Source organism: Curcuma longa, chromosome 1 (assembly GCF_044706935.1).
Source record: "Curcuma longa cultivar G26 ecotype Majalengka, Jawa Barat chromosome 1, ITB_CL_G26_1.1, whole genome shotgun sequence".
Classification (NCBI taxonomy): Eukaryota; Viridiplantae; Streptophyta; class Magnoliopsida; order Zingiberales; family Zingiberaceae; genus Curcuma; species Curcuma longa.
Window position 1 is genome coordinate 11609721 of NC_133861.1, and position 17044 is coordinate 11626764.

Consider the following 17044-nt stretch of genomic DNA (forward strand, 5'->3'; position numbering starts at 1 on the left):
CTTGGCATGAATCATTGGTACAGATCGAACGCCATCAGCAAGATAGTGTGACATCTGATGTTAGCTGAAGACGCAAACTGTTGGATGCATGCAAAAGTACAACAATAATAGCACTCATGGACCTATGAAAAAAATATAAAAAATATTTAAAAAATTTTAATTTAAATATAGATGAATTTTTAAATTTAAATTATAATTTATATGGATTAAGCTCACTTATCTATAGAATTTTTTACTTTAATTTTAAATTTTAAAATAAAAAATAAAATTTCTCCTATCAACTTAAGTCCATCACAAATCGACCCATGCAGGTCGACCCATCTAAACTCATATTAAAAATGAATTAATAAAATTTTAATACAATCCGCTTAAATTGTTAGGCAATCGAAGGGGGAGCCAATTCGACAGGGCCAACTTAAATTGAAGACTTTAATCGTGTATGATTTCTTAAATATCCTCCTATTATCTCCCATATAAATATTAATTTTTGAATCGATTGGATATTATAGCAGCTATGGTTTAGTAGTTATTACATAAGTTGTAATAGTTACAGTTTCGTAACTACTATAATTAATGTATTTAATATATTTAACATTTAAAAATATTCATATTATTTAGTTGCTACTAACACATAATTAAATGTTCAAAAATATTATCGTTATAGCAACTTCGTAGTTGCTACTAACACATAATTAAATGTTCAAAAATATTATCGTTATAACAACTACGATTTCGTAGATGCTGCAACGTGGATTCAATCATGTTCACCTATATATCATTCGTATTATAGTAACTATGAAATCATAGTTATCACAATATAGATTTAATCTGCTTATCTAACATTCATATTGTAGTAAGTTATGATTTTGTAACTGTTAATTACAATATGTTTGATATATATCGATTTAGAATTTAGACAGAAAATGAATAGTATAGAACAGTTGTTATAGAGGACATTTAGATTAAATATACATAGGTAAACAATGAATTGAAATGTTCTTTTGATTAAAAAAAAATTAAAGTACTATACATTTTCTATGATTTAAAAATTTAAAAATAAAAGGATGTCTTTTGTTTTGTTTTTTTGCTTAAAAGTGATCGTCTCATGCGACAGTGCATGCAGGATAAGCGTCGTCATCGGCCTTGTTTCAGATATCTACATTCAGGCCCGTACGTGAGCCTCCCCGCACGCAATGACTCGACTCTCCGTGACGAGATTCTGCATTTGTCTCTTTAGCCCACCGATGATTTTTTTTTGAATTTTATAATTCATAAAATTTGAGAACCACGTTAATAAATAAAGCTTTTGTCAGAGTTATAAATAAATAAAGGAGACAAAATCTATATAATATTAAACTTATTAACCAACCAAAATTAAATCAAAGATTGAACAACCATTCAACAGTTTAATTTAATTTAATTACCTTGTTAAACAAACTTAGATTATACAAAACTTAATTTAACTTAGCTGGTTTTCATATATGCTTTCTCACTTTATCTATACCTGTTGTTGAAGAATATATATATGATATATATATATATATATATATATATATAATCATTTAAATTTTTTACCCAAGAATATGGTTAATCTTTAATCAAACAAGAAGGCTCAAATGCATTGCTAAAGTAAATTAAAGAGGTGAGAATATAACAGGATAAAGAGAAAATAATGTGAATGAAAATGAAACTGAAAATAAGATGTTAAGATGTTAAAATTAAACCCTCTTAAACCGAGGATCTTAAAACTAATCTTAGCTGTTAAATTGACTTCAATTTGCACCAAATGGATTACAAGTGTCTTATATGATGAGAGGATATAACTACTAGAAAAGTCATTAGATATCAATTTAGTTTAAGAAAAATGATAATGCTCAATGCGAAAGTAAACAAGTTATATGAGGAACTAAGAGAGAATAATTTGAGCATCCTTTCTTTTTAAGTAAGTATATATGCATGTTAAGCAAAAATAAATAAATAAATAAATCCTTTTGATATGTTTTTGTATCAATGTATTTTCGATTTAACTATATTGGCATTTTGAGTTAGTTCAATTATACACTTAAATTCTCATCCCTGATCGATTCTGAAACTCTTTATTATTTTAACATAACTCATAGCATCATTCAGTTAGTACAAACAGACACACACATATACATAAACAGTGTTAATCTAGCTAAAAAGTGAATAATCTTTGAACAACGAAGATGCACAAATACAAATCAAATAAATACTTATGAATATGTGTGTAGTGGTGAGCACTTCTGTTAATACACAACATGAACAATCCCAAGATATTTAGATACATACATATGCATATATATAGCTATGACTGTGTACTAAACATGCAGTTCATTTCTGCTACGCTTACAGGAATTGAACAGCATGATTAATAATTAAGTTACAACATTTTGTAGCATTCATAATCAAGAAAGTGCTCTGCCTTTGTTAACAGAAAGCAGATGAGCAAAGCTAATTGTGGCTAAATTTGTCTAGATGAAATATATACTTGATTGAGTTTAATACTACTTGATGAATTAGACTCCTTATTTGGATGGTCTATGTAATTATATAGTCTATTCTTCAAAGCCAAAACCACAATTAAGATCAGATCGGTTCGACTTAAAAAGAAAACAATTCACTTACAACAAACTATCAGGAAAGAGTTGTATATATAAGTTCAAGAATGATGATGATTAGTATTGGATTGGGAAAGATGAACTTATCCGATTTCACTGAATGAAACCTTAGAGAGAGAAACAAATTAGGCAATAGACATGTAGTTATCCCACTAAAATATATATATATACTATATATACACATAAATGTTGCCAAAGTAGAAGAAAACAAAAATCATGATTATATAGAGCATTTTCCCTTTTTCTACATAATTAACAGGTATGTGTATAGAGTAGAAAGCTTGAATGTGCATGGGAAATAAGTTCCGCAATCAAAACGAGTCTGGATCCCCCACATCAAAATCTCTAATCTTTATCAGTACTAATCACCAACATGTAGGATCAATAAGAACCCTAGATCAGATATTAATCAGTATGCCATATTTTATCTCAATCTTTTCAAGAAAAACTACCAATGGAAAACCTTTTCTAATAAGAATTAATAGTGGAGACCAATTCAAAAGATCAGAAATCCGAAGATATAGAAAACAGCAAAAGCTCGGTTTAATTTGAAGGAGAAGAACACATGGTAGGATTCGAACACCAAAATATCACAGCAAAGGAAATTAGAGTGTACTAGTTATACAGGTTCGTTGCCGGTTCATCGTTGATCAGAACTGTGGTCTTCCGGCGGTGGAAGACGCGCTTCCGCGCCACGCGTCGCCGCCGTGCCCATCCACCGGCAGCTGAGAAATACTAAGCGGCAAATTGAAGAAAGGAAGACCGGACGAAGGATCGGCAAACGGAAGTCCCAGTCCGGCGGGCGTCCCGCTGGCGCCGCTCGTCGCCGGCGCCGGGTGCTGCATCTCCAGCTGCTGCTGCTGCTGAGCAGCCGCTGCCTCCTCCTCCTCCTCATCTAGCGGCAGCCTCTCGTAAGCCACGTTGGTGAACGACGCGGCGATCAGGATCACCGGCCCCGCCGCGATCAGCGCGCCCACCACGCTGCCCCCCACCACCTGCCCCTGCCCGCCCGCCAAAAACACGGCCAAGCTGGTGGCCCCCGGCGGCGCCGGCGGCGGCAGGAACGACCCGGACAGAGACAGTATCTCGAACCTCCCCTGCAGTGCCGCCGCCACCGCTCCTTCTCCGCCCCCTCCACCTCCCGGCTGGCGGAGCGTCACGTTGGCCACCGTCCCGCTGCCGCTGAGCACGCACACGCCGCGCTGCCGCCGGCGCGCGTACGTCGTCAGGCACTCGAACACGTCGCACCCGCCGCCCACCTCAAGTATATGCGTGCGCAGCGCGTTCGCGCTCTCTCGCGTGATGATCACGGGCGGCTTCGGCTTGTTCTTCGACCCCGGCGGCCGGCCTCGCGGCCGCCTTCCCCCCACGTCCCCGGACGGCGCCGTCGACAGCTCCAGCCCCCCATACCCAGCTCCCTCCTCCTCCCCTCCACCGGGTGAGCCATCGCCCTCGTCGGCCTTCGAGTGGGGGAGGTGGAGGTGCAGAGGGTGCACGAACCGTGAGGCGGTGCCGAAATCCAGCCCCGCCATTCGAAGCAAAATAAAATACAAAGACAAAAAAAAACCAGCGTTAGGTTAGATTTTTTTAACCAATAAAAAATGCAAGAAAGCTCTTTATAAAATTGTTTCTCGGTGGATCACAAATTTTTACGCTACGAACAAAAAAAAAGGGTCGATAAGAAAGATAAGAAATTAATTGTCGAAGAAGAGAGAAGAGAAGACGAAAGGCTATGGGAGATAGGAAACGGGAAGGAAGAGCAGAAGCTCGAAGGCTGCGTGTCCAACTCAAATGACAGCACAGGCGATCGAGAAGAAGACGAGAGGCAGATTAAAATATTACGTTAGTGGGGGCAGCAATTGAATTGTGTGACAAAGCCTGATGGAGATGGCTTTGTTCTTGGGCGAATTCTTTAAGGAGGAGCTGGTGTAGACTTTGAGGGGATCGAACCCTTTTAACGAGGGCTGTTAATAGGATTGCAGTCGATCGATTAAGAGGTAGAACAATAGTCGTTTTCATGAACAGTTTACTGATGGGATAACTTAATTATTGTTCAAGCTAGATCTTAATTACCTTTATTTGGTAATTTGAGGTTTAATTAGGAAGATAGATGAGAAAATTTGATTAATCTCACGTCCTGATGACTGAATTCCAATCAGCCACCGAGTTTGAAAGCAGAATAATCAATTCAATTGCCACGGTCTATTTAATTAATCTAAAGGCTTCTTAATTGTCAAATTTTTTGCATCTTCTTCTCAGTGTCGGTCAACTGGTCCTCACAAACCCTAATGGTTGCATGCCACCATATATAAGAACATTCCTTCTCAGTTATACCTCATGGTACGAGATGCAATTTGGAGTTAATTAAGCAGTAAGCCTTCTTTGATAAAGCACAAATTAAAGCAAAGGTGAGCATTGGCCACCTTAATTGAATAATAATAATCAAGTTTGAAAGAATTAGGTTCTTTCTTCTGCTACAAGGCTGGTTTAATTAAATTGGGGTGGGTGCCCTCAATTATTATCTATTGGGTTGCCTCTAAAGCAAAACAAAAAAATTAATGGCAAAGATACATGCAATAGGTAGATGGTATTTTTCCATTAGTACGCATCTCTATCGAATTTTCAAAGGGTGCATCGATAGATAGAAGATTCCGAGCGCTCGAAAGTATTTTGGACACTTCTTGCAATATGAATAATATCAATTTTATTTATTATTTTGATTTACGATCAAGTCATTTAAGATTTTTCTTTTAGAATTTAGAAGTTGGATTATAATATTAAGTAAAAAAATTTAAAATAAAAAAAATTTAATTGCTCATGGAATATGTTTTTGTTATCCCACACTTATCTCCTATGAACAACTATATTTTTTAATTTTAATTTGTTTATATTTAATATTATAATTTAATTTTGGAAATTAAAAAAATCTTAAATAATTTAATCATTAAAATAAAAAAGTAAAAAAATATTCTTTCTATTATATATATATATATATATTTATTTATATAATGAAAAGAGTATTTTAAGGAAGAAGTGTATATATATATTTTTGATAAATATGAAAATACGATGTATCCTTTGATAAAATTTTAATATGTGGGACCAAGAAGCGGCCACGAATAGACTGCAGGCTCAGTAAATGCGGGGAGAGGCAGGCAGCGTGGGAGGGCGTGTGGGGTGCACGTGAGCACGGTCTCCGAGCCTCAAAAGCCGCGGCTGTCGGCCATCTCCACCGCACCACCACCTCCACCACCACCTTCCCCCACCGCCACCACCGCCACCACCTTCCAGCTGCTCCCTCTCATCGGGAATGCCTCCGCACTGCCACTCGCAGTCGCCGCCCTGCCCCCACTCCATCAGAATTCGTGCGGTCCCGCCCGCACTTCCCGGGCCACAACTCAACAGCTTCTTAATTCCCCTGAAAAAAAAAAAATATATATAAAAATAATCAGTTGCACACAATTCTAACCGTAGATTCGAACCATAGACCTTACAGCTATATTATTATTTTAGAAGACATTATTAATTATGATATGACAGACTTATTAAAATTTTAGAAGACATTATTAATTATGATATGATAGACTTATTAAAATAGATAAAAAATAAATCTCAATAAAATTGAGAACAGATTTACTAAAATAGATAAAGATTGAATCTTGACGAAATCGAGATAATGTCTTTTTCGTCATAGTCAATTGCAACTTTACAATTTATCTTCTCACAAATGATCGTGAGATCAACCGTATGAAACCGTTAGGATATGACGAATTCTACCTTTTTATCGAAGAGAGTTACAAAAGATTATTTTTGCGTCTTGAATTCTAGATCATGATAAGAATTTTATTTTATTTTAAAAAAACTCATTATAGGGATATCAACCGTAAGGTAAAATATTAAAAGTATGAAAAAAATTATTTTATTTCCTTGCAAAGTGCTTTTTTTTTAAAAAATGAATCAAATTCTAAACTAAGTAAAGTAGTGTTATATCATCATGTCATTCTACCATATTCTATTTAATATGGATAGCTTATTTTATTATACATTCAAACACCGCAATTATATATATCTTTATTAGTCGTATTAATTATCACAAATTTAAAAACAATATCTGGTTCCATAGTTCAAATCCTGGCTAATTATTTGTCCGATATATAAATGATTTATACCACAAATTTATATATCTTTCTTTTATATTAGATTTATACCACAATAATCAAAATTTATACTAAGTTATTCCACTTGCCTTTCACTTTAAGAAAAGTGACTAACAAATGCTCTCTTTGCTATCATGATGGTGATCCAGCAATGGCGTAATTGATCTTGAATGGATTGCCCTTTTCCAATAGTACACAGAATTTAGTTTACAAGTAATTTATCAAAATATTTGACCTTTTTTTTTTATCGTTCCTGAGAGAACAGTAGATTGATTTCAATCCATTCACAGACTTATTTATATATGCATTTATGCTTTGAAAAAGATATCCATTTACTAGTGCATGAAATGTTGAATATTCATGTTTAATCTTCATAAAGAAGCACAAGTTAATCAATTCCTGTGTTCCTCACACCTGATTAATTTAAAGACTTTACAATAAAAAGAGGAAGAAGGCAATTATTATTCTGTATCTTGAGGACCTATTAATTTTCTAATTGTTGATGCATGATCATCTCTTGGGAAGTAAAACAATTTAAAATAAACAAAGAGGAAGAAGGCATTTCTCCTCCTCCTTTACCATTGAATATTAATTATTTCATAAACTAAATGTAATGAGAAAAGCATGATTAAGGAAGACATATTTATATTGTGGCATGCTGTTAAGTCAAATAATATAAAACTAGAACTAGCTCGATCTTTGGTTTCCTTTGTGTTTTATTAATTTTAAACTCGGTTTCAAATAATATTATCCTAAATTTTATTAATATATAGAGAGTGATAAGGAAGCATAATGCATGTTACATGATGCCTACCTTTGAAAGTGGTCCATCAGTATTAATTAAACCAGTTATTAATTATCTTGATGCCTTGTGCACTAATTAATTTTCTTTTGGTGTATCGTGGGACCTCTCTCTTAGCATGCATTTTAATTCTTGTGAAAAAGAATATTTTATTTGTGCCATTCAAGAAATTAAAAGATCAGTAATTAACCTCTTGTGGAGCATCAAATCTGCTGTCTCATGTGCCACAGTGAAACATGAACAGGCTCCTCTTGCCTAAATCCTTGCAAGAACTCCTCATTAATGATCTCTTTCGTCAGGTTGAATTAGTTCATCTTTTTCCACTTTCTTTCCTTGTTCAAAATGTTGAACACGCGATAGAGTGAAAGAAACCTGCAGTCAATAATGCAAGCTAATTAGTCAATAAAAGATAACGCAAGGCACCAAATGAATGCTAGCTATCAACACTGACATGATTAGAAATCTAATTAATTGATGACTGAGATAGATACGAGTCTTTCTCTGAACGGTTTTTTTAGCAAGTATGTTTGTTAAGCATGACAAATCCCTGGTGCAAACTTCTATTCTCTGAAGTAGATAACAGTGAGTGATCATAACTGTTTCACTGAAAACAGTGATCTTTGAGAGTATGATGTTCAGCTTCAAAGAGTAGTTTGAAACTCTTGCAACCAAATTGGATATATCGGAAATTGATGTTCTTTTGAAAGACTATGCAACACCGTACCATGTAGAAACAATGAGTTTTAGAGTAATTATGACTACTTTCCATACTTTGAAGAAGAAAGAAACATGGTTTAAGGATCAACAAACTTAAAAGTAATTAAATCTGAGACATCTGACTCTGTGAAAAATGGGCTTGTGATGCTTGAAGCATGTGCAACAAGTAGCTCGTGCCTCTGCTACTAGTTTTTATACCTTTGGTGAGCTGAGACATTCATCAAAACTTAGCTCAACAATGCTACCTTTGGGTGTCGATCGGTAAGAGCTTAACTTGGCATGTTTTTGCTCGAGCTTGACAGACTCCATACGAACAAAGTCCAAGCCAAGCTTTACTGCTTAACGAACCAGTTCGACATAATCAAGTTCTGTAACTGAGTCAGAGTCCATAGTTCATTCTTTCAGAGTCTCTGAAGTGGACCAAGCTCCTAGAGACAATACTACTTTTCCATGGCAAACAACACAAAGTTTATTTAAAATCTATATTCTTGCATCACAGTGCAAGATTGGTCACTCCATCTCACATATATAGATATATAGCTGTTCATGCCTTTAACCAGCAATTTGCACGAGCCTAATCTGTGCCTTCTTGTCCTGCTTCTTGGGCACGGTCACCACCAGCACTCCATTCTCCAACTTCGCCTTCATCTCGTCAGTGTTGGCGTCCTGAGGCAACCTTATGCTGCGAAAGAACTTGTCGTGGTAGCGTTCCAAATGGTGCCACTTATCCCCTTTCTCCTCGCTCACCTTCGCTCTTTGCGCGCTTATCTTGAGGACCTTCTCTTCTTCCACCTCGATGTTCACCTCCTCCTTCTTCACTCCGGGGAAGTCGGCCAGGAAGACATGGTGGTCTGCAGTCTCCTTCCAATCCATGCCCATGGAGGAGGCTGCAGGAAGGGCTAGAGTGGTGGTAGCGAAAGAGAAGCCTTCGCAGGCATCCCAGATGTCGAGCGACATGGGATCCTGAGGAGCAGCCATCTTGTTATTCTTACGACCAAATAAGCTAGACAAGATCGACATCTTGCAGTTGCAGAGTGGAGGAAAGTTGCTGATGTATTTATAGGGATAGGAAAGACATGTCTCATAGACTCAAAATATTAAGAAGAATTATAAAGAGAAATTTAGTGAGAAATGTTGTTTGGTAAACAGACTGCACAAGTAGTTCTCTCTAGACAAGGAATCTGACACAAATGGATAGCTTTGGATTGAAGCTTAGAATATTTTCACTCCAAAGGTGAGGAATTATATTCTTTGTGAGAAGGACAATGCAACTTCTAGTGGAAGGTATGAATATTGTGTAGTTGATGATGTGAATTAATTCAAGAGAAATATTTATTAACCCAAATTCCAATATCATTATTCATTAAGGATAAACATCAACGCATGCAATAACACACTCTTATAGACAATTCATATAGATAAGCTATTCTACAGTCAATTCAGCTTTAATCTAGTATTGAAGACTCTGACCTGTAGCATAAGAATCCATGGCACAATGGAAGACTAACTCAAATGAACAAGCCACACAACTTGTTGCTGTTATTGTATATATATATATATATATATATATATATATATATATATATATATATATATATATATATATATATATATATATGTATGTATGTATAGAGAAAAGATATTTAATCTCGGTGATAATAAAAAGTTGATAAACACGATGGGCCAACAACAGTATGACATGAAAAATAAAATGTATACAAGGGGCTGCAAATGGAGCATTCGACTTAGTTACCAGCTTGATCTTGAGATGTATTACACTCCTCTAGCAGGCTGATGATACTATGCTCAGGAGCGCTGAGAGAAGAGGCTATGCGTCGCTTGGCTGGATTTGGCATTGGCTTTGTTCCATCTCGAGATTCAAGGCATGATGCATCTTTAACGACTGGTAAATCTGCCTTGGCGCGACCAGTGACAGATGTCCTCCTTTCTTTCCATATTCTTCCATCCTGAAACAATAGAAAATGTAGGGAATGAACGTAATTAAGAGAAACAACATGAGCAGGTTTCTGAACAAAATGAGTATGCTGTTCATGCAAAATCCTTGCTGCTTGTTAGAATGTGGCCCTCTAAATCTAAGCATCCTATCAACAAATAGTATTTTTCATATGAATGAAAAAGATTGTTGCACGAGACCAACGGGTTCGACAATCTAATAGAAAGTTAGCAATTGTCATTCTGAGCTCCAATATTTTGGTGTGATCCAGTGTTCCAACTACAAAATGGTAACAAATAATAATAAAAAAAAACATACATACAAACTGTTAAACAAACTACATGGACAAGATATAACTCTCAAGGTAGTTATTTCCATGTCTCTGGGTGATGCAATAGACTTTCTAAATGTTGAATCGTTAAACGAAGCTTTTAATAATATAAGACCATTTTAATAATATTTCCATGTCTCCAATATTCAGTGACCAACGCTTTTAAGTTTTCCATGGCTGTTTTAACAAAAGATGTTTCCATAATAATCATGCAAGCTTCCATGGGATCTGAGGGAGAAAAATATAATGCAAAAAGAGCTTTTCTTAACCATGCCAAGTTAGGCCTAAAGATTATTCTGTGATTGACTTTATTTCCCGATTAGCCCATCCATCAATACACAAACACAATAGATGTTGCTAAGATACACTGAACGTGCACTATGGTTTCATTGATATAGGCATCTATGCTTTGCTGGGCAAAACACTATTGCACATGAGAAAGCAACCTAAGTAGCCTATACAATTACAAGCATTCTATCAAGCGATATTAATCATAGATGAGCTAAAACTCACAAGGACAACAAATAAGTTGATGGTGCATTCCTATCCAAATTTGAAGTTTGTGATAAAAATAAAAATATAAACTTCTAGTGATCAACTAATCAAATACAACCGAGAGGCATGGAACATCTAGTGACTCTTACAATTTCTTGCAAACAATGAAAACTTTTACTAAATAAAAGAGACTTCTCGAACTTCGACTTTCAATTGTGGAACTGTCAGACTTCGCATTACTTCCCATTTACATTACTTCCCAAATAGGTTCATCATTATCCAAATTACGCTGAGCTTTGGAATCATTTTTCCTGTGGTTATATACATTTTAGAGGAAGCAACAACTTGTCTCCATCAGTTACCCTTCAAACAGATGGCCTATGTCTAGACTTAGTTATTATGTATTACTGAGGTAGAAAAGTAGGAAAACAAAATTTTGTTGCTATGTAGTGAGAAGCAAAATCCAAACTCGAGTAAATGTAGCTTAGCTGCTTAATGGAAGATAGATTTTTTAGTATTCATGAGTCAATATTCAATAATGAAACAACAACTTTCATGTCTATCAAGTCAGACATTTCAAGAGAACCAAGAGCACATAGAGTGGTTATCATTTTGTTGAGCAGGAAGATATTAAACAAAAAAAAAAAGTACTATATGTTAGTTTTTCTTGATAAGGGTGTGAAAATGATAAAAGTATAGGGGCTATATAGATGCATCTTTCTAGATGTTTTCACATCAACCCTGAATTGTTAAATAAGAGACATATCCCTTTCTCCTCAATGCAATCCATCATTAGTTCTAGTGCCAGCAAAATTCCATATTCTTGCAAACAGAAATAAAATCATAACAAGTTCATGCATATCGCAGTGTCAGAAGAATTTTCTGCTCTCAAAAAGTTCCAAATTCTCACTGAAAGAAAATCCAAGAACACTGATAAAATCATAATATGTTTATCACTCAGTTGAAAGAAATCTTTGACACTTTGCAAAAAAATAATGAATCATTACACCAAAACTGAAGCTGAATTCCTACAGCAACTTAAAGATATTTATCTGCTCCATCATTAACAGACACCAACCTAGATATCAGTCTCTTTCAAAATTGATGGTTTGGATGCTCATGAATGATGGTCCATCAATTGCTACATCTAAATCTTTGAGAAATTAAATCTCATCTACAGCTTCACAGATTAGTATATAGTAGGTAGATGCATTTCCACTGATATTTATAAAGTCAATAACAATAGTAAACATTCTTTGAAATGTTGGTATACCTCAATACAGGAAGGCATTGCATACTAGCACACCCTTATTTCACGCAACATTCTTTTGCTACAGAAATGATTAAGGGTAGGTTTGTCACTAAAAATTGTGTACAAAATGCCGATAACAGAACTTGGGTAAAATAAATCTAATAACTTTCCTCTATCTGCATTTTCTAATTAAGCATAAATGTTTGGTGAAGTGCAAAAATGGACATCTCCAGCTGCATGGGAACCAATAACTGATTGACAATATCCATAATCTGGATAATAAATGACAAATTCTAAAATATTACTTCAATATATTGGCTTCTTTAAATAAAAAATCACCATGAAAATTTAAGATTGAATCTGTGTCTGATAGAAAAGAAAAGCAACTCATCCTTATCTGAATATTCTACAAGGGGAAAAGTTATGAAGAGGAATAAGCATGGCATGGCATATCAGCAATACCAATTTACAATGGTAGATTAATTATTAATCTAATTATTCTTCATGAGTTTGAAGCCACCTACATTTATTATTGAAGGTTCTGGCAGTGGGCATGCAACTGGTTGATCATAGACTATTGGCTCGGATGGGTGCTCCACTGGCTTAAACTCCACTGCTTCTTCAAATCCATGGCTCACAGCAGTATGAGCAGCACTAACTTCCTCTATGATTGGTGCCGATGAGGTCCTAACATCCTAGTCCAGAGAAATATACATTTAAACTTTAAAGTAAGGAGATAGAATATAATTTCCATGATAGAGTAGAACAGCATAATAAGAGATCCAATGATTCAACAATATCACCTCCAAAAAAAAGACATTTTTTAGAAACAACTTATCAAGAGAAAAATGAGGACATCAAGGTTAGAGTCCTTCATCCAATAGTTTGCATACATGCATTTGAACTTTGAATTTAATAAGGTATATAGCAGTAGCAAATTGGAGGGGCGCTTCCTATAGTTTGGGTAAATTCACTTAGAGCCTCTTTAAGTTCCAAAATTTTAAAAGAATCTATGCAACAGCTCACTCAACTAAGAGAAAGTGGTAGGCATTATTTCAATACATTTGCCATAGTTCAGTACATTTCAATTAAAGTGAACAGGACCTAGTTCAGGTAATGCCTGCTTTGTTTATGATCTATGATAATTCAACATATCCAGTGATTTTCCAATGAGTCTACGGCAACAAGCTTTCTCATCTCACAGCAATATTCCAACAAGTCTCTAATAATGCTTTAGAAAGTTCATGCCTATGATAAAAACAACCCATAACTTTTCATTTTCTGGCCAATTGTAGCTGACTATAACCTCGAATACATTCCGTCATCAAAAGTTGTGTTTATCTCAACTATTTGGGTCTCATCATTCCATTGGGTCTAGACAAGGTTATATTCTAAGCCTCAAAGAAGTTCATATAATCAAATTTCACTTTCTATCTCTGTCGAGTAGTTTATCAAGAGTGTGCCCCTACAATTTTGAAATAATGAAGGAAGCTAGAGGAGTTACCCTAAACCTTAAAGAGTGCAACCACAATATGTTGGCTTCATAGTTCCATTTGTGTGTGCATGCATGTGGAAAGTTAAAATAAGCTCAAACAAACGAGCATATTGCAACTATATTTATTTTGAAGGAGCCTTGTGATTTCATGACTAAAATAGATGTAGATCTTTGACATAAACAATATCAAGGATTGTTAAAGAAAGATGCTAAATTTGAGTTGAATTCTTCAAGAATGTGTGGTTAAAATTAGTCTTTTTCTTGCCAACTTTAGCTTTTGGGATAAGTCGTGTCAACCAACTTCGACATGTGACGAAAGCATGAGGTAAATTGTTCAAATTCTGCTTGTCTCACTAATATGCACTTGTAGTTCATGTTTTAGATTTGGGCTAGTCGAATTTAGTATCTAGGGTCAATCACTCATCAAAGGTGAGTGCCATATATGGATTGATCTTTTTCCTAACATTTTTTAGTTCTTGGAATAAGTGGTTATCCAATCAGCTTGAATAGACCTAGTAATTAGAATAAAAAGTGAAAATATTTCAAGAAACTTATCTAGAGAAGCATCACATTAGCCTATTGAGAAAATATAACATTTAAAAACCAGAAAAGGAAAAAAAAACACTACATTATAGGACGAACTGAAGAGCAAATCCAAGAAACTATAGTGCAAGTTCTTCTCTTTTTTTCCTAAAAAAATCACAGATAAGTTGTGGGGTAAATAGCGAATATATGTACACGGAAAACAAACATCTCTAATCTGAAACCTTGATCTATCAACATAGTAAATCCACAACTATCAAAATCACGCCCCAAAATGTTATAATCTGTTTCCAGCATCACGAACGTCAACAATTTAAATCTCACTGCAACAAATACGCGAAATAAATCAAACGCAAACATCGACCCCAAAATATATCGACAAGTATCATCCACAAGTCATCAGCATCAACAAAAAAATTGCAGACCATAAAAGATCCGGCAGGTATAAGATCCAGAACAAGATTCGACTTTTGGAAGGTTTAAGAACTCACAGTCGCGCTTTGCGCTCGGCGGTGCCCCCATCCGCCAGAAATCCGAGAAAAAATCCCCACCATCGCGCCTCCGCCTTGAAAGCACCTGCGCAGCTCGAAAGAAACTAAACTGCGTGAATTGTGATAGAAGGGCTCGAGGTGGAAGCAAAAGCGACAAACAGCCGCGCGGCATGTGCGATGGCGGTGACGCAACTCGACGGCGCTAGTTGATCCCGAGCTTAGAAGAGATCAGGTCACCGCTTTGACGTGGAGGTGAGTTTACTCGCCCAAAAGGTGACGCTAGAATATAGAATACTCTTATTCCATTGTCCACACACGTCTTTTCCCCTTTTTTCTAGTTGAAATGTTTTTATTTACTCTCGAAATTTACCTTTTTTTAAAATATTTTTTAAAATATCAAAGATTACGTATGTAAAAAAAAAATCTTCTAATTAATTTATTTACTGAAATATTGATGATCAGGTAATAATTTTTTTCGATTGGGGAAAAAAACTGAAAAATAAGAAAATGTACAGAAAGAATTTAAAAAAAGCGAAAAAATAAAAGGGGGCGTTGTCAAGTGAACGGACGGGATGTGCTCTGCTTGACCTCGTCCTCTGCCAAATAGGGATACACGAAAATGGAGAATCGCCGCCGCGCCACCGGAAATAAGCGGCGACGACGTCGGCGTCGCCGTTCGCCCGCGCCTCCGCATCCCGCATCTGACGAACGCAGGTCTGGCCTCCGTGACTCGCTTCTCCGGTCATTCCTCGACCGCACCAATCGAAATCAGCGGCGCCAGCCTCCCGCCTCTGACCGTACTAATCAATTGGAATTGATATGTCCGAAGGAATCAATGTTGGACTTATTGGATCCTTAGCCATTCATGTGAGGATTGGCCATCGGAGATCCATAAAGAGTTTGTTTTATAAAATATCTGAAAGATCAAAAAAGGAGGCACAGATAGTTTATTTACCACCAAATAAAGATGAATATTAGTTTATTTACCACCAAATAAAGATGAATATTATAGGGCAGCAGTTGAGTTCTTTGACCTTGAATCAGAGTATTCAGGAAGACATCCGGATCGTTGGACGTACGGCTCCTTGGTGTCTTCCATCACCACCAGCAATGATGGAGGAAGAGGAAAAGCGGCATTGGCTCGCTTGGGCAAGCTAGTTCATGCGGCGTTACTCACATCTGGGCATGGGCTGGACGCCCACATCGAGACCGCGCTCGTTGGGATGTATTTAAAGTTTGTGGACGACGAAGCGTTTCTTCTCTTTGACAGCTCGTCGGACCGGCGGGACGACATCTCGTGGTCCACCATGATCTCGGGCCTCGTACAGATCGGCAGAGCAGACAAGGCTTTGCTCGTTTTCCAACAGATGTTGAATTCAGGGTCGCCGCCTCCCTCTTCAGCCTTAGCCAGTGCCTTTTCAGCTTGCGCGCAGTTAGGGTCACCTAACGTCGGAGCTTCCATCCATCATCCATGGTCATGTAATCAGGCATGGTTTGATCCTGGATGTCGCCGCTCAGAACGCCCTCATCAGCTTGTACGTGAAGTGCGGTCGATTAAATCAGAGCCACCACCTGTTTGAGATAATATTGACTGAACGAGACGTCGTATCCTGGAACTCGTTGATCTCTGGCTATGCTCAGAACGGACAGCTGGAGGAGGCTTTCTACCTGTTCGATGAAATGCGGGCGGGTTCACAGCGACCCGATGCCATAACCATGGTTTCCCTTCTCCAGGTGTGTGCCTCGATGGGCGCGCTTCACCACGGGAGGTTGGTCCACGCCTTCACGATCAGGCACGAAGCAGCTCCGTCCATCTCCCTCGACACTTCTTTAGTCGACATGTACGCCAAGTGCGGCGATTTGGGAGCCGCTCTAAGATGGTTCTCGTCAATGCCAGAGCAGGACCTGGTTTTCTGGGGTGCGATCATTGCAGGATACGGGGGCCACGGGATGGGAGACATGGCTCTTGGAGAGTACAGAGACTTCCGCAGCAAGGGAATGAAACCGAACAGTGTCATTTTCCTGGCCGTGCTCTCGGCTTGTAGTCGCGCCGGCTTGGTCTCTAAGGGCATCATTGATCTCCTCTGCAAGGCCGGGAGGCTGGAAGAAGCGCTGTGGTTCGCGAACACCATGTCGCCAAGGCCGACTGCCGACGTCCTGGGGATACT

The 17044-nt window shown here is 37.2% G+C and overlaps 3 protein-coding genes and 1 pseudogene across 3 annotated transcripts; 1 reads left to right on the plus strand and 3 right to left on the minus strand.

The window, feature by feature from the left end:
* Window positions 1-3158: 3158 nt before the first annotated feature.
* On the minus strand, window positions 3159-4399 carry LOC141827964 (AT-hook motif nuclear-localized protein 23-like). The gene has a single exon (XM_074715315.1). The coding sequence runs from the start codon at window positions 4169-4171 to the stop codon at window positions 3290-3292; it is 882 nt and encodes a 293-aa protein (XP_074571416.1). The 5' UTR covers window positions 4172-4399; the 3' UTR covers window positions 3159-3289.
* A 4282-nt stretch (window positions 4400-8681) lies between these two features.
* On the minus strand, window positions 8682-9376 carry LOC141841913 (18.1 kDa class I heat shock protein-like). Its single transcript, XM_074730113.1, has one exon. The coding sequence runs from the start codon at window positions 9333-9335 to the stop codon at window positions 8868-8870; it is 468 nt and encodes a 155-aa protein (XP_074586214.1). The 5' UTR covers window positions 9336-9376; the 3' UTR covers window positions 8682-8867.
* Window positions 9377-9942: 566 nt separating this feature from the next.
* Window positions 9943-15092, minus strand: LOC141841292 (uncharacterized). Its single transcript, XM_074729439.1, has 3 exons — window positions 14877-15092; window positions 12872-13042; window positions 9943-10282 (listed from the first exon to the last, which is right to left on the minus strand). Exons 1-3 carry the CDS (start codon window positions 14937-14939, stop codon window positions 10061-10063), a joined length of 456 nt encoding a protein of 151 aa, XP_074585540.1. The 5' UTR covers window positions 14940-15092; the 3' UTR covers window positions 9943-10060.
* Window positions 15093-15495: 403 nt separating this feature from the next.
* The window catches only part of LOC141824207 (pentatricopeptide repeat-containing protein At4g04370-like), a 10449-nt pseudogene continuing 8900 nt past the window's right edge, over window positions 15496-17044 (plus strand).